General features: G+C 37.0%; 1 protein-coding gene across 1 annotated transcript in view; it reads left to right on the forward strand.

Moving 5' to 3' along the window:
- The first annotated feature begins 11,440 nt into the window (after window positions 1-11,440).
- Window positions 11,441-22,842, forward strand: part of LOC145525216 (uncharacterized) — a 57,376-nt gene continuing 45,974 nt past the window's right edge. The window contains exon 1 of the mRNA XM_081538042.1: window positions 11,441-11,456. Within this exon, the coding sequence (XP_081394168.1) occupies window positions 11,441-11,456 (16 nt within the window). The remainder of the gene's footprint in view (window positions 11,457-22,842) is intronic.

Here is a 22,842-nt window from a genome sequence, read left to right on the forward strand (position 1 = left end):
ACTTCTTCTTTTCCTATCTGTATTCCTTTTATTTCTTTTTCAGCTCTGATTGCTGTGGCCAAAACTTCCAAAACTATGTTGAACAGTAGTGGTGAAAGTGGGCACCCTTGCCTTGTTCCTGACTTTAGGGGAAATGCTTTCAATTTTTCACCATTGAGGATAATGTTTGCTGTGGGTTCGTCATATATAGATTTTATTATGTTGAGGTATGTTCCTTCTATTCCTGCTTTCTGGAGGGTTTTTTTTTTTATCATAAATGGATGTTGAATTTTGTCAAAGGCTTTTTCTGCATCTATTGAGATAATCATATGGTTTTTATCTTTCAATTTGTTAATGTGGTGTATTACATTGATTGATTTGCGGATGTTAAAGAAACCTTGCATTCCTGGGATAAAGCCCATTTGGTCATGATGTATGATCTTTTTAATATGATGTGGATTCTGTTTGCTAGAATTTTATTAAGGATTTTTGCATCTATGTTCATCAGTGATATTGGCCTGTAGTTTTCTTTTTTTGTGGCATCTTTGTCTGGGTTTGGAATTAGGGTGATGGTGGCCTCATAGAATGAGTTTGGAAGTTTACCATCTTCTGCAATTTTCTGGAAGAGTTTGAGTAGGATAGGTGTTAGCTCTTCTCTAAATTTTTGGTAGAATTCAGCTGTGAAGCCATCTGGTCCTGGGCTTTTGTTTGCTGGAAGATTTCTGATTACAGTTTTGATGTCCGTGCTTGTGATGGGTCTGTTAAGATCTTCTATTTCTTCCTGGTTCAGTTTTGGAAAGCTATACATTTCTAAGAATTTGTCCATTTCTTCCAAGTTGTCCATTTTGTTGGCATATAGCTGTTGGTAATAGTCTCTTATGATCCTTTGTATTTCTGTGTAGTCTGTTGTGATCTCTTCATTTTCATTTCTAATTTTGTTGATCTGATTCTTCTCCCTTTGTTTCTTGATGAGTCTGGCTAATGGTTTATCAATTTTATCTTCTCAAAAAAGGAGCTTTTAGTTTTGTTGATTTTTGCTATGGTCTCTTTTGTTTCTTTTGCATTTATTTCTGCCCTAATTTTTAATTTTTAAAGGGAGTTTATACTCTCTCTTGAAAAAGGATGAGAGATCTAGCTGTTTCATTTTTTTGCAACATTGATTGTTGTCAGATATTTAATTTTTTCTGTTGTAATGGAAATCTCATTGTTTCTTTTTATTTTGAATTGGAAGATAATTGCTTTACAATATCGTGTTAGTTTCTGCCAATCAACATGAATCAACCATGGGTATACATATGTCCCCTGCCTCTTAAACCTCCCTCCCACCTCCTTCCCCACCCCACCCTTCTAGGTTGTCACAGAACAACAGCTTTGAGCTCCCTGGGTCATACAGCAAATTCCCACTGGTTACCTATTAATATTTTACATATGTTAATGTATATGCCTCAGTGGAAATCTTTCAATTCATCCTTCCCTCTTCTTCCCCCACTGTGTGCACAAATCTGTTTTCTATGTCTATGTCTTCTTTGCTACCCTCAAATAGGTTCATCAGTTACATCTTTCTAGATTCCATGTATATACATAAATATATTTTTCCTTCTGACTTACTTCACTCTGAATAATAGGATCCAGGTTAATCCACCTTATTAGAACTGACTCAAATGCATCTCTCTTATGGCTGATTAATATTCCATTTTATATATGTACCACGACTTCTTAGTCCATTCGCTTGTTGATGGACATCTAGATTGCTTTCACATCTAGCTATTGTAAACACAGCTGAATTGAACTTTGGAGGACATGTGTCTATTTCAATTATGGTTTTCTCAGAGTACCTGCCCAATAGTAGGATTCTTGGGTCATATGGTAGTTTTATTCCTAGTATTTTAAGGAATCTCCACACTGTTCTCCATAGTGGCTGTATCAATTTACATTCCCACCAACAGTATAACAGACTTTCCTTTTCTCCACACCCTTTCCAGCATTTATTATTTGTAGATTTTTCAAAGATCGCCATTCTGATAAGTATGAGGTGACATTTCATTATATATTTGATTTCCATTTCTCCAGTATTGAGCGATCTTTTCATGTATTTATTAGCCATGTGTATTTCTTCTTTGGAGAAATGACTAAACAGGTCGTCTACCCACTCCTTGGTTGCGTTGTTTGCTCTTCTGGTACCAAGCTATATGAGCTGTTGTATATTTTGGAGCATATTCTTCTGTAAATTGTTTCATTTGCAATTATTTTCTCCCATTCTGAGGATTGTCTTTCCATCTTGTTTATAGATTCCTTTGATATGCAAAAGCTTTTAAGTTTAATTAGGTCCCACTTGCTTATTTTTATTTTCATTTCCATTATTCTAGGAAGTGGGTCATAGAGGATCTTGTAATGTGCTGCCTATGGTAACCTCTAGGAGCTTTATAATTTCTGGCCTTACATTTAATTCTTTAATCCATTTTGAGTTTATTTTTGTGGTTGCATTAGTGGTAAAGAACCTACCTGCCAATGCAGAAGACATAAGAGATATGGGTTCGACCCCTGGATTGGGAAGATCCCCTAGAGGAAGGCATGGCAACCCACTCCAGTAGTCTTGCCTGGAGAAGTCCATGGACAGAGGAGCCTGTCGGGAAACAGCTCATAGGGTCACAAAGAGTTGGACATGACTGAAGTGACTTAACACATGGGCACACATATGGTATTGGGAGGTGTTCTAGCTTCATTCTTTTACAAGTAGCTGTCCAGTTTTCCCAGCATCACTTATTAAGGAGGCTGTCTTTTCTCTACTGTATAATCTTGCCTCTTTTTTCAAAGGTAAGTTGCCAATAGGTTGTTGGTCTAATCTCTGGGCTTTCTATCTTGTTCCATTGGTCTATATTTCTGTTTTTGTGCCCATGCCATACTGTCTTGATGACTGTAGCTTTGTAGAACTTCAGCTTTGTTTTCCTTTCTCAAGAAGGCTTTGACTATTCAGGGTCCTTTTTGTTTCCATACAAGTTGTGAAATTTTTTGGTCTAGTCCTGTGAAAAATACCATTGGTAGTTTGATAGGGATTGCATTGATTCTGTAGATTGCTTTGGGTATTATAGTGATTTTCACAGTATTAATTCTTCTAATCCAAGAGCATGGAGTATCTGTTACGTCTTTGTGTCATCTTCCATTTCTGTCACCAGTGTCATGGTTTTCTGCATACAGACAAGGTCTCTTGTCTCTTTAAGATTTATTCCCAAGTGTTTTATTCTTTTTTTTGCAATGGTGAGTGGGATTATTTCCTTAATTTCTCTTTCTGATTTTTCGTTGTTAGTGTCTGGGCATGCAAGGGATTTCTGTGTTAATTTTATATCCTGCAACTTTGCTATATTCATTGATTATCTCTAGTAATCTTCTGGTGGCATCTTTAGGGTTTTCTATGTATAGAGTCAAATCATCTGCAAACAGTGAGAATTTTACTTCATCATTTCCAATCTGGATTCATTTTATTTCTTTTTCTTCTCTGATTGCTGTAGCAAGGACTTCCAAAACTATGTTGAATAATAGTGGCAAGTGTGGGCACTCTTGTTTCTGATCTTAAGGAGATGCTTTCAGTTTTTCTCCATTGAGAATAATGTTTACTGTGTGTTTGTCATCCACAGCCTTTATTATATTGAGGTATGATCCTTCTATGTCTACTTTTGGGAAGAGTTCTTTTTTATCATAAATGGGTACTGAAATTTGTCAAAAACTTTCTCTGAATCTATTGAGATGATTATATGGTTTTTATTTTTCAATTTGTTAATATGGTATATCATATTGATTGATTTATGTATATTGAAAAATTCTTGCATCTCTATGATAAAGCTCATTTGGTCATAATGTGTAATCCTTTTTGTGTGTTCCTGGATTCTGTTTGGTAGATTCTGTTTGTTGAGGATTTTTCATCTATGTTCATCAGTGATATTGGCTTGCAATTTTTTTTTTCTTTCTTTCTTTCTTTAGCATATCTGCCTACTTTTGGTATCAGGGTGATGGTGGCCTCATAGAATGAGTTGAGTTTTCCTTCCTCTGTAACTTTCCTGAAGAGTTTGAGCAATGTAAGTGTTAGCTCTTTTCCAAACTTTTGGTAGAATTCACCTGTGTAGCCATCTTGCCCTGGGCTTTTGTCTGTTGGAAATTTTTTATTACAATTTGACTATTCATGCTTGTGATTGGTCTATTCATGTTTCCTATTTCTCCCTGGTTTGGTTTTGGAAGTCTATACATTCCTAAGAATTTGTCCATTGCTTAGAGGTTGTCCATTTTATTGACATAAAGTTGTTCATAGTAGTCTCTTATGATCCTTTTCATTTCTGTGTTTCTACTGTAACTTCTTTTTAGTTGCTAATTTTATTACTTTGAATTTCCTCCTTTTTTTTTCTTGATGAGTCTGACTAATGATTTGTCAGTTTTGTTTATCTTCTCAAAGAACCAGCTTTTAGTTTTATTGATCTTTGCTATGGTTTCCTCTGTTTCTTTTTCATTTACTTCCATTCTGATCTTTATGATTTCTTTCCTTCTGCTAACTTTGGATTTTTGTTGTTGTTGTTGTTGTTGCTCTTTTCAAACACAAGCTTTAAATGATATATTTGACTAGTTAGACATAATTGATATCCACACGGCATTTTATCCAAAAACAGTATATTTCACTTTTTCTCAAGGGCACGTGGAATATGCTCCAGGATAGAACACATCTTGGGTCAAAAATCAAGCCTTGGCAAATTTTTAAAACTTGAAATCATTTCGTACATCTTTTCTGACCACAACAGTATAAAATTAAATATCAACTACAGAAGAAAAAGAAAAAACTACACAAAACAAAAACACATGAAGGCTAAATAATATGCTACCAAATAACCAACAGATCACTGAAGAAATAAAAAAAGAAATCAAAATATACCTAGGAACAAATGACAATGAAGACACAACAAGTGAAAACCTGTGAGATGCTCTAAAAGCAGTTCTAAGAGGGAAGTTTATAATAATACAAGCCTACCTGAAGAAACAAGAGAAATATCAAATAAGCAACCTAACCTTACATCATCAAGATTTTGATTTGCATATATCTGACAATTAATGGTGCTGATCATCTCTTCCTATGCTTATTCATCTTTCACGTATCTTCTTGGGGGAAGTGTCTATTCTTGTTTATTGTGTATTTTTAAAAACTAGATTTATTTTTTGTTTTTTTTATTGAATCATGGATCCTTATAAATTCTGGATATATATTGAGTGTATCTGGATATATTCTCCCAGATACATGTATCACAAATGATTTTTTCCCAGTAAGTGACAAAAGATTTTAATTTTGGTCAAGTTCAATTTAGCATGTTTTAAATGTTAGCATCTTTTATTTTTTCTCTGAGAAATTTTGGCTTACCCTAGGCCAAAAAATATTGTTTGCCCAGAAGTTTTATAGTTTTAGCTTTCATATCTATGATTTACCTCAACTAATGTTTGTGCTTGGATTTATTTATTTTTCATGTGTTTACCTAATTCTTCTGATATCAATCATTAAACATACTTTAATTTCCCACGTTGATTTACATTGGCATCTTTGTCAAAAATCAATTGACTGTAAATACTTAGAACTATTTCTGGCTATTATAGTCACTTGATAAATTTGTCTATTCTTAAACCAATTCCACACTCTTTTGATTACCATTATCTTAAAATCTGGTAATTATATCTACCAAATTTATTGTTTTAAAAAAACTTTCTATTTTGTATTGGAATATAGCTGATTAACAATTTTGTGATAGTTTCAGGTGAGTAGCAAAGGGACTCATCCATACATGTATATGCATTCACTCTCCCACAAACTTCCATCCAGTCTGCCACAAAACATTGAGCAGAGTTCCCTGCGCTATGCAGTAGGTCATCCAATTTAAATATCATGGTGTGTACATGTCAGTCCCTTCATCCCATCCTTCCCCCACCCCCCACAACCATAAACATTTCATTCTCTGAGTCTGTGAGTCTATTTCTGTTTTGTAAACAACAGATTTGTTCATTTTTGCAATATTATTTTGACTATTCTCGGGCCTTTGCATTTCCATATAAATTTTAGAACCAGCTGGCCAATTTACGTAGAAAAACACTCCAGTATTATGATTGAGGTTGCATTGATTCTGTAGATCAAATTAGGGAGACTTGACATCCTAACAATATTGTCTTTTAATACATGACCATAGTGTATTGTGTTTGTTTTTTTTTTTAATTGGCTTCCTGTTGGCACTAATAGTAAAGAATACACCTGTCAATACAGGAGACATAAGAGACACAAATTTATCCCTGGGTCAGGAAGATCCCCTTGAGGAGCGCATGACAACCCACTCTATTATTCTTGCCTGGAGAATCCCATGGACAGAGAAGCCTGGTAGGTTACAGTCCATAAAGTTGTGAAAATTCAGATACCAGTGAAGCAACTTAGCACAACACAGGACATAGTATATCCTTTAGTATATTGTCTCTTAGTACATGACAACACTATCTCATTTATTTGTATTATTTAATTTATCTGAATATTTTATACTTAGTGTAGCTGTCTAACATAACTTCTGTTAAAATTTATCATGTATTGTATGCTTTTAGAAACTATTAAAATTGGAAACCGTTTCAATGTCACACCTGAACTAGGCATTACTAGTATGCCACTAACATTTTTTTCACCTCGGAAACTTCTCACATTAATTTCAGCAATGTTTTTGCAAGTGACAAGATATTCAATATAAGTAATTCTACCCTTTGTGAATGAAGATAATTTTTATTCTTCTTGCCAAATCTGAATGCTATTTATGTCATTTCCATACATTATTGTTCTGGTTGGGACCTCTGGTATAATGGTAATAGAAGTGGTGATAGTGAATATCTTTAATTCGTTCCAACCCCAGGGATATTTGAGGTGGAAATATGTCCCATTAAGTATAATAACCATTGGGGTGTTTTGTAGATACTGCTTACCAGATAAAGGTTTGATAAAGTTTTCTTTTCTTAATTTTTGAAATATCTACTGGGTTTTCAATTTTCTCAGTAAAATTTTCTGTGTCTATTTTCTGTGTCTTTTCACTTTTATATTTCAAATTTATGAATTATATTGACTGAGTTTTTAATGTAACATCAGCTTTACATTCCTGGGAGAAGTCTCATGGGGTTCATATACTCTTTTTTAGTGTATTCTTCAAGCCATTTTGCTAATATTTTATTGAAGATTATGCTCATAAAGAATATTAATGTATATAATTACTTTCTTGAAAACATTTCATACATCATCTTAGTTGGTGTTTCCCCCTTTTCTATTTTATGAAGAAGTTTGGTTATAATTAGCATTGTTTCTTTCTGAACAATTCTTTGGTAGAATTCACCTGCTAAATCATCTAGGCTTACAGTTTTATCTGTGGGAAGGATTTATCCTTCAAATTCCAAAGTCTATTTTAGATATTGAATTATTTATATTTTTTCTTTCTTCTTAGCTTGGTTTTGGTATATTGCATCTTTTAAGGAATTGGCTTCTTTCATCTGAGTTGTTGACATTTTTACATTAAATAGATTATAATATTCCTTCTTGCTTTTTTTGAAATAGAAAATCCCTCTGACTGCTGTCTCAAAAGGGAAGAGTCAACATAGACAAATCTGTTAACACGAGTCTGGCTCGTGTTAATTTAGTGGGTTTATCAGAGAAATGAATACATTGGAAACATTTTAGAAATGAACTGGACAAGAATTGTTTTGCATTGTATAACTTTCCTCCTATCAATACTTCTTAAATTAGTATGCCAATATATAAAGATTATATATATTTCTAATTTAATTAGTTCATTTAAACTAAGAAAACAGTTCACTCATTTCTCACCCTCCCCCTCTCTGCCTCTTGCAACCGGAAATCTATTCTATGTTTCTATAAACTTGGATTTTTGTTGTTGTTGGTTTTTTAGAGTCCACATATAAGAGTGTTCATAGCACTTATCTTCTCTGTCTGACTTATTTCACTTAGTATAATGCCCTCAAGGCCCATCCATGTTTTGCAAATGGCAAGATTTCATTCTTTTTTATGGCTGCCTAATAGTCCATTGCATGTGTTAATATATATACCATCATTTCTTCATTCACCCAACAATGTATATTTAATTTGCTTCCATATCTTGGCTATTGTAAATAATGCAGCAATAAACATGGGGTGCATATTTCTTTTCAAATTAGTGTTTTCATTTTGTTTATATAAACGCCAGTAGTGGAATTTCTAGTGGTCAGCAGTGCTAGTTTGTGTCTATTGGCCTATGTATGTCTACTTTGGAAAAATGTCCATTCAGATCTTCTACAATTTTTTAATTAGATTGGTTGTTTTATTGTAATTTGGTTATGTGTGATTTCTTTATATATTTTGGATATTAGTTTCTTATCAGATATGTGATTTGTAATTGTTTTCTCTCATTCAGTAGGTTGTCTTCATTTTATTGGTAGTTGCCTTTGCTGTTTAGAAGTTTTTAAGTTTTATGTAACCCCGTTTGATTATTTTTGCTTTCATTGCTTTTGGTTTTGGTGTCAGATTCAAATTTTATCACTAAGACCAATGTCAAAGAGCTTACTGCTTATCTTTTCTTCTAGGTTTTTTTTTTCTTTATGATTTCAGGTCTTATGTTCAGGTCTTTAATTCATTTTGAGTCAATTTTTGTGTGTAGTGTAAGGTTGGAGCTTCCCCAGTGGCTCAGTGGTAAAGAATCTGCTTGCAATGCAGGAGACACAGATTCGACCCCTGGGTCAGGAAGATCCTGTGGAAGAGGGCATGGCAACCCACTACAGTATTCTTGCCTGGAGAATCCCGTGGACAGAGGAGACTGACAGGCCACAGTCCACAGGGTCACAAAGAGTTGGACACGACTGAAGTGACTGAGCATGCATGCAGAGTGTAAGGTTACTGCCTTTCAAGGCTTTTTTTCCCCCTTTCATCTAAGTTATAATTTTTGATATTAAATTAAGCATAATATTTCCTGATTCTTTTCATTTCTCTTAGGTGAATATTGTTATCCAGTCTTTCATACTTGATATTGGTAATTAGGTGTCTCTCTTCTTTTATTCTTGATCATTCTTACAAGAATTTATCAATTTTATCAATCTTTTTAAAAAAACTCAACTTTTGACTTAGTTAATTTTTATATTGCTAGGTGTTTTCTAGTTCATTGATTTTTGCCATTATTTTATTATTTCCTTAATTTGCTTTGGGTTTAGTGGACAGTTTTTATACCTTCTAAAGTTTAAATCTTTCTTATTTTGCAATGTAAGCATTCAGAATTTTAAATTTTCCTGGGGCTTCCTTGGTGCCTTGGTGATTCAGACAGTAAAGAATTTGCCAGCAATTCGGGAGACCCAGGCTCAGTCTTTAGGTTGGGAAGATCCCCTGGAGAAGGGAATGTCTACCCACTCCAGTATTCTTGCCTGGAGAATTCCATGGACAGAGAAGCCTTGCAGGTTACAGTGGACATGACTGAGTGACTAATACTTTCAATTTCACTTTCAAACCCTTTTCAGTTATATTCCTTGCCTGAATTTTGATATGCAGTATGTTTCCTATTATTCACTTAGATTATTTTCCTTTTTAAAATTTTATTTTATGTTGGAACATAGTTGATTAACAATGTTGTGTTAGTTTCAGATGTACAGTAAAGAGATTCAGTTATACATGTACTCTTTCAATTTTTCCCCCCATTTTAGGTTTTTACAGAATATTGATCAGAGTTCCCTGTTATTACAGCAGGTCTTGTTGGCTATCTATTTTAAATATGATAGTGGGTACATCCAATCCCAAACTTCCAATCTATGCCTCCTCCCTACTCTTCCCTCAATAACCATAAATTTGTTCTCTAAGTCTTGGAGTCTATTATATTTTGTTGATAGATTTATTTTTATCATTTTTCAAGATTCTGCATGTAAGTGATATCATATGATATTAGTCTTTCTCTGTCTGACTTACTTCATTTCCTCTGATAATTGCCAGGCACATCCATGTAGCTGCATATGGCATTGTTTCAGCCTTTTTACTAGCTAAGTAACATTCCATTGTGTATATGTGCCGCATCTTCTTTACCCATTCATCTGTCAGTGGACAGTTAGTTGTGTCAATGTCTCACTATTGTAAATGCTGTTGTAATGGATTGTGGGGCATGCATCCTTGTGAACCATGTTTTGCTCTGGATACATGCCCAGGAGAGGGATTGCTGGATCGTATGGTACCTCTTTTTGCTGTTCCATCATGTTCATGGGGTTCTCAAGGCAAGAATGCTGAAGAGATTTACCATTCCCTTCTCCAGGGGACCATGTTTTGCCACAACTCTCCACTATGACCCATCTGTCTTGGGTGGCCCTGCTCAGCTCATAGTTTCATTGAGTTACAAAATCCTGTGATCTGTGTGATCATTTTGGGTGGTTTTCTGTGATAGTGATTTCCTTTCTGTCTGCCCTCTGATGGATGAGGATAAGAGGCTTGTGCAAGCTTCCTGATCAGAAGGACTGGCTATGGGGAAAACTGGGTCTTGCTCTGATGGGCAGGGCTTGCTCAGTAAATCTTTAATCCAATTTTCTGCTGATGGATGGGGCTGTGCTGCAGGTTCATTATCATAGGGGTAATGGCAACCTTCTCCAAAAAGAATTATGTCAGCATGCCTCCCTCCTAGGACTGCTTCTGCCAGTCCCTGACTTGGTGGCAGGCCACTGTCAACTCACACCTCTGCCAGAGACTCCCAAATACTCACAGGCAAATCTGGCTCAGTCTCTTGTGGGATCACTGCTTCTTTCTCCTGGGTCCTGGTGTGTACAAAGTTTTGCTTGCATCATCCAACAGTCTCTATTACCCCTCAAAGAGTCTCAAATACCACTGACCTTCAAAGTCAGATTCTCTGGGGGGTCTCAGTCCCTTTGCCAGATCCACAGGTTGGGAAGTCTATCGTAGGGGCTGGGATTTTTGCATCAGTGTGAGAATTTCTTTGGTAATTGTTCTCCAGTTTGTGAGTTGCCCACTCAGTGGCTCTATGGTGGGGCTATTGGCAACCTCCTCCAAGAGGACTTATGCCACACACCATGCCTCCCAGGACTGCTGCTGCCAGTGGTCCTATCCCTGTGGCAGGCCACTGCTGAGACATGCCTCCACAGAGGACCCTCAAACACTCACAGGCAGGTCTAGCTCTGTCTCTTGTGGGAGTCTCTGCTCCTCTCTCTGAGTTCTGGGGTATACAAGGTTTTTTTCGTGCCCTCCAAGTGTCTCTGGCTGGTATGAGGTTTGATTCATATCCAGCATCCTTATATTGAGCACCCCAAGAACAGTAATGAAGAGGCAGAAATATATGACACTAAAAGGTGAATGGTAGGTGTCCAATATGCTACTGGAGAAGAGCAGAGAAATAGTTCCAGAAGGAACGAAGAGCCTGAGGCAAAGCAGAAACGACACCCATTTGCGAATATGTCTGGTGATGAAGGTAAAGATTGATGCTGTAAAGAAGAATATTGCATAGGAATCTGGAATATTAAGTCCATGAATCAAGGAAAACTGGAAGTGGTCAAACGAGATGGCAAGAGTGAACATCAACAATTTAGGTGTCAGTGCGCTAAAATGGACAGGAATTGGCAAATTTAATTCAGATAACCATAACTATCATTGTGGGCAAGAATCCTTTAGAGGGAATGGAGTAGTCCTCATAGTCAACAAAAGAGTCTGAAATGCAGTACTTGTTTGCAATCTCAAAAATGACAAAATGGTCTTGGTTCATAGCCAAGCAAATCATTCAATATCACAGTAAATAAATATCTAAGTCTATGACTCACATTGAATGCAGCATTCTAACAATATCATCTTTTGGAATTTGAGATAGCTCAGCTGAAATTCCATCACCTCTACTAGTTTTGTTTGTGGTAATGCTTCCTAAGGCCCACTTGACTTCACGCTCCAGGATATCTGGCTCTAGGTGAGTGATCACACCATTTTGGTTGTCTGGGTCGTTAAGACTTTTATTGTACAGTTCATCTGTGTATTTTTGCCATGCTTCTTAATATCTTCTGCTTCTGTTAGGTCCATACCATTTCTTTATTCTATTAGGTCCATCACACCAGGATGTCTGGCACTAATGCTGAAGAAGCTGAAGTTGAACATTTATATGAAGACCTACAAGACCTTCTAGAACAAACAACAACAACAACAAAAATTGTCCTTTTCATCATAGGGGATTAGAATACAAAAGGAGGAAGTCAAGAGATACCTGGAGTGACATGAAAGTTTAGTCTTGGAACAAAATGAAGTAGGGCACAGGTTAACAGAGTTTTGCCAAAAGTACACCATGGTCATAGCAAACATCATCTTCTAACAACACCAGAGACAACTCTACACCTGGAGATCACCAGATGCTCAATACCAAAATCAGATTGATTATATTCTTTGCTGCCAAAGATGGAAAAGCTCTATACAGACAGCAACCACAAGACCAGGAGCTGACTGTGGTTCATATCATAAACATCTTATTGCAAAATTCAGACTTAAGTTGAAGAAAGTAGGGAAAACCACTAGGCCATACAGGTATGATGAAAATCAAACCCTTATGATTTTACAGTGAAAGTGACAAATAGATTCAAGGGATTGGATCTGACAGACACAGTGCATGAAGAACAAAGAACAGAGGTTTGTAACATTGTAGTGGAGGTGGAGACCAAAACCAACCCCCCCCCCCGAACAGAAATGCAACAAGGCAAAATTATTGCCTGAGGAGGCCTTACAAATAGTTAAGAAAAGAAGAGAAATGAAAGGCAAAGGAGAAAAGAAAAGATATACCCATCTGAATGCAGAGTTCCAGAGAATAGCAAGGAGAGATAAGAAAGCCTTCTTAAGTGAGCAATGTAAAGAAATAGGGGAAAATAACAGGATGGGAAAGACTAGAGATCATTTCAAGAAAATTAGAGATACCAAGGAAACATTTCCTGCAAAGATGAGCACAATAAAGGACAGAAATATTATGTACCTAACAGAAGCAGAAGCTATTAAGAAGAGGTGACAAAAATACACAGATAAAGTGTACCAAAAAGGTCTTCATGACCCAGATAACCAAAACGGTGTGATCACTCATCTAGAGCCAAACATCCCGGAATGTGACGTCAAGTCACACTCTTGCTTAGGAAGTATTACTAGAAATAAAACTAGTGGAGACTGATGGAATTCCAGCTGAACTATTTCAAATTCTAAAAGACAGTGCTGTTAAAGTGATGCACTCAATATGTCAGCAAATTTGGAAAACTCAGCAGTGGCCACAGGACTGGAAAATGTCAGTTTTATTTCCAATCCAAAAGAAGGGCAATGCTAAAGAAAAGAATGTTCAAACTACTGCACAATTGCACTCACTTCACAGGCCAATAAGGCAATGCTCAAAATCCTTTGAGCTAGGCTTCAACAATACATGAACTGAGAACTTCCAGATGTAGAAACTGGTCTTAGAAAACGCAGAGATCAAATGGCCAACATCCACTGGCTCATGAAAAAAGTGAGAGAATTCCAGGAAAACATATACTTGTTTCATTGGCTGCACTAAAACCTTTGACTGTGTGGATCATAGCAAACTGGAAAATTCTTAAAGAGATGACAATACCAGAGCACCTTAACTGTCTCCCGAGAAATCTGTATGCAGGTCACGAAGCAACAGTTAGAATTGGACACAGAACAACAGACTGGTTCCGAATTGGGAAAGGAGTACATCAAGGCTGTATATCATCACTCTTGTTTATTTAATTTACATGCAGAGTACACCATGCCAAATGCTCGGCTGGATGAAGCTCAAGCTGGAATCAAGATTGCTGGGAGAAATATCAATCACCTCAGATATGAAAATGACACCACTCTTATGGCAGAAAGTGAAGATCTAAAGAGCCTCTTGATGAAGGTGAAAGAGGAGAGTGAAAAAGCTGGCCTAAAACTCAACATTCAGAAAACTAATATGGCATCCAGTCCCATCACTTAATGACAAAGAGATGTGGAAACAATGGAAACGATAAGAGGCTTAATTTTCTTGGGCTCCAAAAGCACTGCAGATGGTGACTGCAGCCAGGAAATTAAAAGACTCTTGCTCCTTGAAAGAAAAGCTATGACCAACCTAGACAGCATATTAAAAAGTAGAGACGTCACTTTGCTGACAAAGGTCTGTATAGTCAAAGCTATGGTTTTTCCAGTAGTAGAGATGTGAGTGTTGGACCATAAACTGAGCTGAGTGCCAAAGAATTGATGATTTTAACTGTGTTGCTGGGGAAGACTCTTGCGAATCCTTGGACAGCAAGATCAAACCAGTCAATCCTAAAGGAAATCAACACCGTGAACTGTCATCTACCAGGATCCTCTATCCATGGATATCTCAGGCAAGAATACTGGAGTGGCTTGCCATTTCCTTCTCTAGGGCATCTTCCTGATCCAGAGATCAAGCTGTGTCTTCTGGGTCTCTTGCGTTGTGTTCTTTATCTCTGAGTGTAGTAGGACTACTTTTTCTCTACAACTTCTCCAGCATTTTTTTGTAGAGAGGATGTTGAGAAACTTCTGTGGCTCAATGCTAAGAAAACATCAATAACCAAATAAAAAATGGGCAGAAGAGTTAAATTGACATTTCTTTAAAGAAGACATGCAGATGGCCAAGAGCCACATGAAAAGATGCTCAACATTACTAATTACTAGAGAGATACAAATCAAACTTACAATGGCATATCACCTCACACAAGTCAGAATCAGTTCAGTTCAGTTCAGTCACTCAGTCATGTCTGACTCTTTGCGACCCCATGAACCGCAGCATGCTAGGCCTCCCTGTCCATCACCAACTCCCGGAGTTTACCCAAACCCATGTCCATTGAGTCGGTGATGCCATCCAACCATCTCATCCTCTGTAGTCCCTTTCTCCTCCTGCCCTCAATCTTTCCCAGCATCAGAGTTTTTTCTGATGAGTCAGCTCTTTGCATCAGGTGGCCAAAGTATTGGAGTTTCAGCTTCAACATCAGTCCTTCCAATGAACACCCAGGACTGATCTCCTTTAGGATGGACTGGTTGGATCTCCTTGCAGTCCAAGGGACTCTCAAGAGTCTTCTCCAACACCACAGTTCAAAATCATCAATTCTTTGGCACTCAGCTTTCTTTATAGTCCAACTCTCACATCCATACATGACCACTGGAAAAACCACAGTCAGAATGGCCATCATCAATTAGATTATTTTCTGTTTCATGATCTGTTTTTAACCTCTGTCTTTGGGGGGGCACATGTTAATTTAATGTTTAAATATTTGGAACTTTCTAAGATGTAATATTGCTGTTGATGGGCTTTCCAGGTGGCTCTAGTCTTAAACAATCTACCTGCCAATGCAGGAGAGGTAAGAGACTTGGATTTGATCCTTGGGCATGTAAGATCCTTTGGAGCAGGGCATGGAAAACCACTCCAGTGTTCTTGCCTGGAGAATCCCGTGGAAAGAGGAGCCTGGCAGGCTATAATCCATAGGGTCAGAGGTGGACATGACTGAAGAGACAGCACGCACACACACATTGCTCTTGATTTCTAAGATAATAATTTTCTTGAGGATTTTTGCATCTATGTTCATCAGAGACATTTGCCTGTCATTTTTATTGTGTGTGATATCATTATCTGGTTTTGGTATCAGAATGATGGTGGCCTTGTAGAGATGTGGAAGTTTGGAAGTGTTCCTTCCTTTGCAACATCTTGGAAGAGTTTGAGAAAAAGGTGTTAGCTCTTCTCTAATTAAAGACCTCAGATATGCAGATGATATCACCCTAATATCTAGTAGCTACATATGGATGTGAAAGTCAGTTCATAAAGAAGGCTGAGTGCCGGGGCTTCTGGTTCAAGATGGTGGAGTAGAAGGACATGGCTCATCTCCCTCTGAGAGAGCACCAAAATCACAACTAGCTGTTGAACAATCATTGACAGGAGGATACTGGAACCTACCAAAAAAAGATACCTATGTCCAAAGACAAAGAAGAAGCCACAGTGAGATGGTAGGAGGAGCACAATCACAATAAAATCAAATACCATTGTAACTGTGTGGGTGATTCACAAACTGGAGAGAAATAATACTGAAGAAGTTCTTCCACTGTTGTAAAGATTCTGAACCCCATGTCATGCTTCCTAGTCTGGCAATCCGACAGAGGTACTGGGAATCCCAAAGGAATCTGTCCTTGAATGACAGTGGGATTTGATTACAAGAATTCCACAGGATTGGGGGCAAATAGAGACTCCAAGTCTTAGAGGGCATGAACAAAACCTTGCATGCACCAAGACCCGAAGGAAAGGAGCAGTGACTCCACAGGAGACTGAACCAAAGCTACCTGCTATTGTGGAGGGTCTTCTGTGGAGGCGTGCATCAGCAGGGCCTCACCAAAGGGACAGGGGCACTGACAACAGCAGTCTGGGAAGGTCACCCTTGATGTAAATCCTCTTGAAGGTCCCCATTAACCCTACCAAGAGCACATACTGGGTCATCTCAGGCCAAAAAACTACAAGGTAGGGAGCACACCACCACCCATCAGCAGATAATTGGATTAAAGCTTTACTGAGCTGCCCACCGGTGCAAGGCTCAGTTTTTCCCATTGCCAGTCCCTCCCATCAGGAAGTTTACACAAGCCTCTTAGCCTCCTCCATCAGAGGGCAGACAGAAGAAGCAAGAACCGCAGTCCCGCAGTGACTAAAACAAAAGTCACATTATAGAAAGTTAATCAGCATGAAAAAGCAGGACGTTATGTCCCAGATGAATGGATAAGATAAAATCCCAGAAAAACAACCAAATGAAGTAAAGATAGGGAAAATTCCAGAAAAAGAATTCAGAATAATGATAGGGAAGATGATTCAGTGTCTCAGGAAAATAATGAAGGCAAAGATTGAGAAGATGCGAGAAATGTTTACCACAGACCTAGATTAATTAAAGAACAAATAACCAGAGATGAATGATACAATATAAGGAATCAAGAGCAGAATAACTGAGGCAGAAGAACAGATAAATGACCTGGAGAACAGAAGGTAGAAATCACTGCTGCAGAACAGAATATAGACAAAAGAATGAAAAGAAGTGAAGACAGCATAAGAGACCTCTGGGACAACATTAAAGACACCAACATTCTCATTATAGGGGTCCCAGAAAGACAGGAGAAAGAGAAAGGACCTGAGAAAATATTTGAAGTGATAATAGCTGACAACTTACCAAACATGGGAAAGGAAATAGTCAGCCAAGTCCAGGAAGCACAGAGAGTCCCAGGCAGGATGAACCCAAGGAGGACCACACCGAGACACATAAGAATCAAACTGACAAAAATTGAAGACAGAGATAAAATATTAAAAGAAACAAGGGAAAAACAGCTAATAACATACAAAAGAACTCCTGTCAGGCTATCAGCTGATTTCTCAACAGAAACTCTACAAGCCAGAAGGGAATGGAATGTTATTTTTAAGTGATGAAAGGGAAGAACCTACAACCAAAAATATTCTCTCCAGCAAGATTCTCCTTCAGATTTGATGGAGAAATCAAAAACTTTCCAGACAAGCAAAAGTTAAAAGAATCTAGCACCACCAAACCAGCTTTACAACAAATGCTAAAGGGACTTCTCTCGGCAGGAAACAAGAGAAGGAAAAAACTTATCAACAGAAAATAAACCCAAAACTATTAAGAAAACAGTAATAGGATCATACGTATCAATGATTACCTTAAATGTAAATGGATTAAATGCACCAACCAAAAGACATAGACTGGCTGGGCGCATAAAAACATGTGCATTATACACTTTCACTTACCACGTCACTCTTCTTGACCCTCCAAATTATATGTAATTCTTTTGTATTGTTAGGTTAATCACATTTCCATTATGACTTGCAATTGTAATTATCATTCTTTTTTGTCTAGTTCTTAATTATGAAAACTGATAAACATCTTTTACTGTTGTGATTATGTAATTATTGCTCACCTAATGCCATTGTATCATGATTGATCAATAGAAAAATAATAGAATTCTATATCACCAAAATTACCATTTAATAGAAAAACCTGTAATCACTTTTTAAAACCCAGAAGCATATCAGAATTATCTTGGAATTTACTGAAAAATACAAATGTCACCATATTGCATTGTTTTCACCAGAGCTCCAGATATGTTTCTAATGAGCAGCCATGTTTAAAAACAACTGGACTATATGAGGATCTTTTACTTTTATCCTGCTTGTTTCACTTTTTCTATTTCATATTTAGTGTTCTTATTTCATTTAGTCTGTTTTCCAATTTCTCCATCTCTTCTTTCTTTTAAATATTCTTTCTCAAGCCTTTAGCAAGTGTAGTAGAAAAGCTTTTGTGTACATATATATGAACAATATATATATAACATATATATTTTAGAAAACTTATGAGTTTTTCCCTAACTAAAAAAATTTATGACATTTTGATTCCACTCGTGTGACTTAATATGAATAGAATATTGCATTTCTATTAAAAAATAGATGTGCATAAAGCAAGAAAGGCTTACTGTATAGCACAGAGAATATAGTCAATTACTTATAACAACTTAAAATGGCAAATAACTCCAAAAATAATATGTGCCGAACCTGGACTGGCAGTTTGTTTCACATATGATAATACACATGTTTCAATGCTATTCTCTCAAATCATCCCACCCTCATCTTCTCGCATGAGTCCAAAAGACTGTTCTATACATCTGTGTCTCTTTTGCTATCTCAAGACGGTGTGCTCAGGGCTGGTGCACTGGGATGACCCAGAGGGATGGGCTGGGGAGGGAGATGGGAGGGGGGTTCAGGATGGGGAACACATGTACACCCATGGCTGATTCATGTCAATGTATGGCAAAAACCACTACAATATTGTAAAGTAATTAGCCTCCAATTAAAATAAATAAATTAAAAAAAAATTCTTCAGCACTCAGCTATCTTTATGGTCCAACTCTCACATCCATACATGACCACTGGAAAAACCATAGCTTTGACTAGATGAACCTATGTCAGCAAAGTGCTGTCTCTGCTATTTAATACACTGTCTAAGTTTATCACAGCTTTTCTTCCAAGGAGCAAGCATCATTAAATTTCAAGGCTGCAGTCACGATCTTTAAACAAAAGATGTGAACCCGCCATAAGGGTGGTGTCCTCTGCATATCGGACGTTATTGATATTTCTCCCAGCAATCTTGATTCCAGCTTGTGCTTCATCCAGCTGGGCATTTCACATGATGTACTCTACATATAAGTTAAATAAGCAGGGTGACAATATACAGCCTTGATGTACTCTTTTCCCAATTTGGAACGAGTCCATTTTTCCATGTCTGGTTCTAACTGTTGCTTCTTGACCTGGGAACAGATTTCTCAGAAGGCAGGTAAGGTGATCTGGTATTCCCATCTCTTTCAGAATTTTCCAGTTTGTTGTGATCCAATGTCAAAGGCTCTAGCATAGTCAATGAAGTAGAAGTGAAAAATAAGTGAAAAAATAAGTCTTTATTAAGTTCTGTTTAATCATAGTTTCTGTTACTCACAGCTCAAAGCTTTTTAACAGATCCAACACCTGTATTCTGGTATCTAAAATGATCATTCCCTTGCCATTTGAATAAACTCCTACTTTTTCCTTCATATATGTGTTTAAATAGCACATTGATCTTTTTCAGTATTCTTCACTGATCAACCTTAAGCATAGCTGTTACTATACGGTTGGTGCTCCCATAACACTTTATATAAATACTCTTTTGGTCTTATATTTCTATATTTTAATTTTCATATACACATCTATCTGACACCTAACATTTTTCCAGACTAAGAACAGGTCTAGTCAGGAAGTGTAGTTTATTTGGTATTTAATTACTCATATTTAGTATGAATATGTGCATGCATGCTCACTCAGTTGCTTCAATAGTGTCCGACTCTTTGTGACTCTATGTAGCCCTCCAGGCTCCTCTGTCCATGAGATGTTCTAGGCAAGAATACGAGAGTAGGTTGCCATGCCTTCCTCCAAGGGGGCTTCCCTAAACAGTATATCCTTCATTGACAATGAATTCTTTACCACTAGCGCCACCTGGGAAGGAATACTGTACATTTAGCGTAGTATACAGTATATAATATAGTCTTGATGAATAAGTTCATGAAATAATAAGTGAATAAAGGAACGAACCATATTTAGTAGTACCTTCAAGAAAATGCAGCATAGATGGGAAGATAGACAATTGAAATTATCTGTGAATTACTTCTGGAAATGAAAAATGATGTGTCCTGTTCCTTAATTGTTTTTTGTAAGGTCTATACTTAACAGACCGTGCCTAGATCTCTGGCCACTCTTTATATAAGATCCAAGAAGCTGCTATTATGCCAATGTACTTGCAGTTCCAAAGGCCTTGGTTTTCCCACTTCTTCTTTGTCATAAGATTCTGCTCTGTCTTTTTACTTTCCTTTCTTAAAATGGTGGTATTGAGAACTTACTAAGTCAAGACTGTCCTTCTTCAGATTTTATGCAACAGGACAACCATCTGCCTGTTACATGTCTTTCTGTGCTTCTCATCTCAACGAATTATTGCAAGATGAATGAAGTCCTTAGCAAGGTTACAAAGCTTTAACAATAAGCCCTAACTTCTGTCAAAAAAAAAATTATTATTTTCCAGATGATGTTGACCTTACAGGAATATATCATTCCTCACTTCTTAGTGATATAAAAAGTATTTACGAAATAAAGTGGTTAGAGAAATCAGAAGTTTCAACTTTATGTGATTTTTAAAAAATATTGTGATATTTAACTTTTTAATATTTTATTATTGGAGAATCACATATGGAAGGATTATTTCTGTACAGAACTTACTCTTTTAGTAGCAGAATTCATTCTTCTGCTCAGAAACTTCCAATGTTGTCTATTGCTTCAAAGCCTCAATTTGGGATTCAAGTGCCTCTAGTAACTGGCCATTTCCTTATTTGAGTTCATTGTTCTTTAACCTCTACATAACCGCATGTCCAACTATCTACTGTTAATCTTCAGTGGAATGTCTCACAATCACTTCAAACTCAACATGTACCAAATTTGACTTTCACCCTGCAAAATTCATTCTTTTTCCTATTGTTAAGTTTCAGTGAATTAAACAGATTAACCACCTTGTTATCCAAAGTCCATAAAATAATAATAGCTTAATTGCGAGCCTTAATTGAGGGGTATTATTTATATCATTTCATTTAATTTTTGATATGTCTGAATTATTATTATCACAAAATATATATATGAAGATTGAGACTTAGACAGATTAAGAAATTTGCCTCACAGCTAGAAAATAGAGTAGCTGGGGTTTGAATAAGTTTGACCCTTAAGCCTCTGCTCATAATGGTTATACTGAGCTAGAATCTGTGAATCAATTTATCCTTCCTCCTCACCAGAAATCAATCCTGTCTCTTTACTATATTTTCACACTGAATCCCAAAAAGGAGGCAGACAACATTATAGCTAACATGCTAATCTATTGACCTGAATTGGGTATAGATGAGGGTCTTTGTTGCACCAGGCAGAGGGACAGGGTAGGTTACTTCTTAAATACTTTGATGGCCTGCAAGTGAGGTAGAACTATGTTTCTTAAAAGTCCAGTGTTTCTGATTATTAAAGTTACAATCTGATCTAAGTGTGGATCCCAGCTGAGTTGCTTTGAGCCATTGACAAAGAACTTAGTCCCAAACCTCAGTTTCTTCATCTGTAAAGTAGAACAAATGAAATAATCATGTATATGACCAAGTGCTATGAAATCTTCAGTAAGTACAGGTAGTAAATGCTCAATAAATATTTATTAAATGAAAAGTGTTTGCGACATCTTAGTATACTTATAAGTTTATTTTTATTTGCACTAACTTGGGTAAGATTTTTTTTGTTTCTTGCAATTTAACAATTCCCAACTGCTTGCAGTATGTATCACTATACAATAAACTACCCCTAAACATAGTGGATTAAACAACAATTAGTTACTATTCTATCTCACAAATTTCTTCAGTCAGAAAATTTGAACAGAGCAAGTCAAGCGTGGCCTGCCTCTGTTCCATAATGTCTGGGCCCTCAGTCTGGTTGACACAAAGTCTGGTGGCTGGGACAGCTCAGTGCCACCTCAGCAATGTCCTCCCTATTTGTTCCCTTTGTCTTTATTACAATAAATGAAAGTGAGTGAAAGTCGCTCAGTCATGTCCAACTCCTTGTGACCCTGTGGACTATATAGTCCATGGAATTCTCCAGGCCAGAATACTGGAGTGGGTAGCCTTTCCCTTCTCCAGGGGATCTTCCCAATCCAGGGACTGAACCTGTGTGTTCTGCACTACAGGCAGATTCTTTACCCACTGAGCCACCTGGAAAGCTCTAACTAATCAAAGTCTCCTTTTAAACATTAAACCACTTCATGTGTAGCAAGATTTTAGAATTTTCTCCATCCTTCTCTCCCATCCTTTGAGCTACTGATATGATTTATTTTGCTTTTCGTTCGTAAACACAAACTACTTTTCTGTTATTTCTGGTCTGTTATATTTTAGAAAGGTGGCATAGTGGGAAAGAATCTGCTTGCAATGCAGGAGATACAGGAGACGCAGTTTAAACACCTGGGTTGGGAAGATCCCCTGAGGAGAAAATGGCAACCTACAGTATTCCTACCTGGAAAATTTCATGGAGGGAAAAGCCTACATGACTGCAGTCCATAGAGTTGCAAACATTTGGACATATGGAGTCACAAAGAGGTGGACACATCTGAACAACTGAGCATTTGAACACAGACTAAGAAATAGAAACTGATTTTATCTTTATTCTGGCCCAACCATTTACATTTCTTTGTGCAGGTCCATGTTTCTGTTTCATAATA

This window comes from Giraffa tippelskirchi, chromosome 11 (assembly GCF_054371585.1).
Source record: "Giraffa tippelskirchi isolate mGirTip1 chromosome 11, T2T-mGirTip1v1.2.pri, whole genome shotgun sequence".
Lineage (NCBI taxonomy): Eukaryota > Metazoa > Chordata > Mammalia > Artiodactyla > Giraffidae > Giraffa > Giraffa tippelskirchi.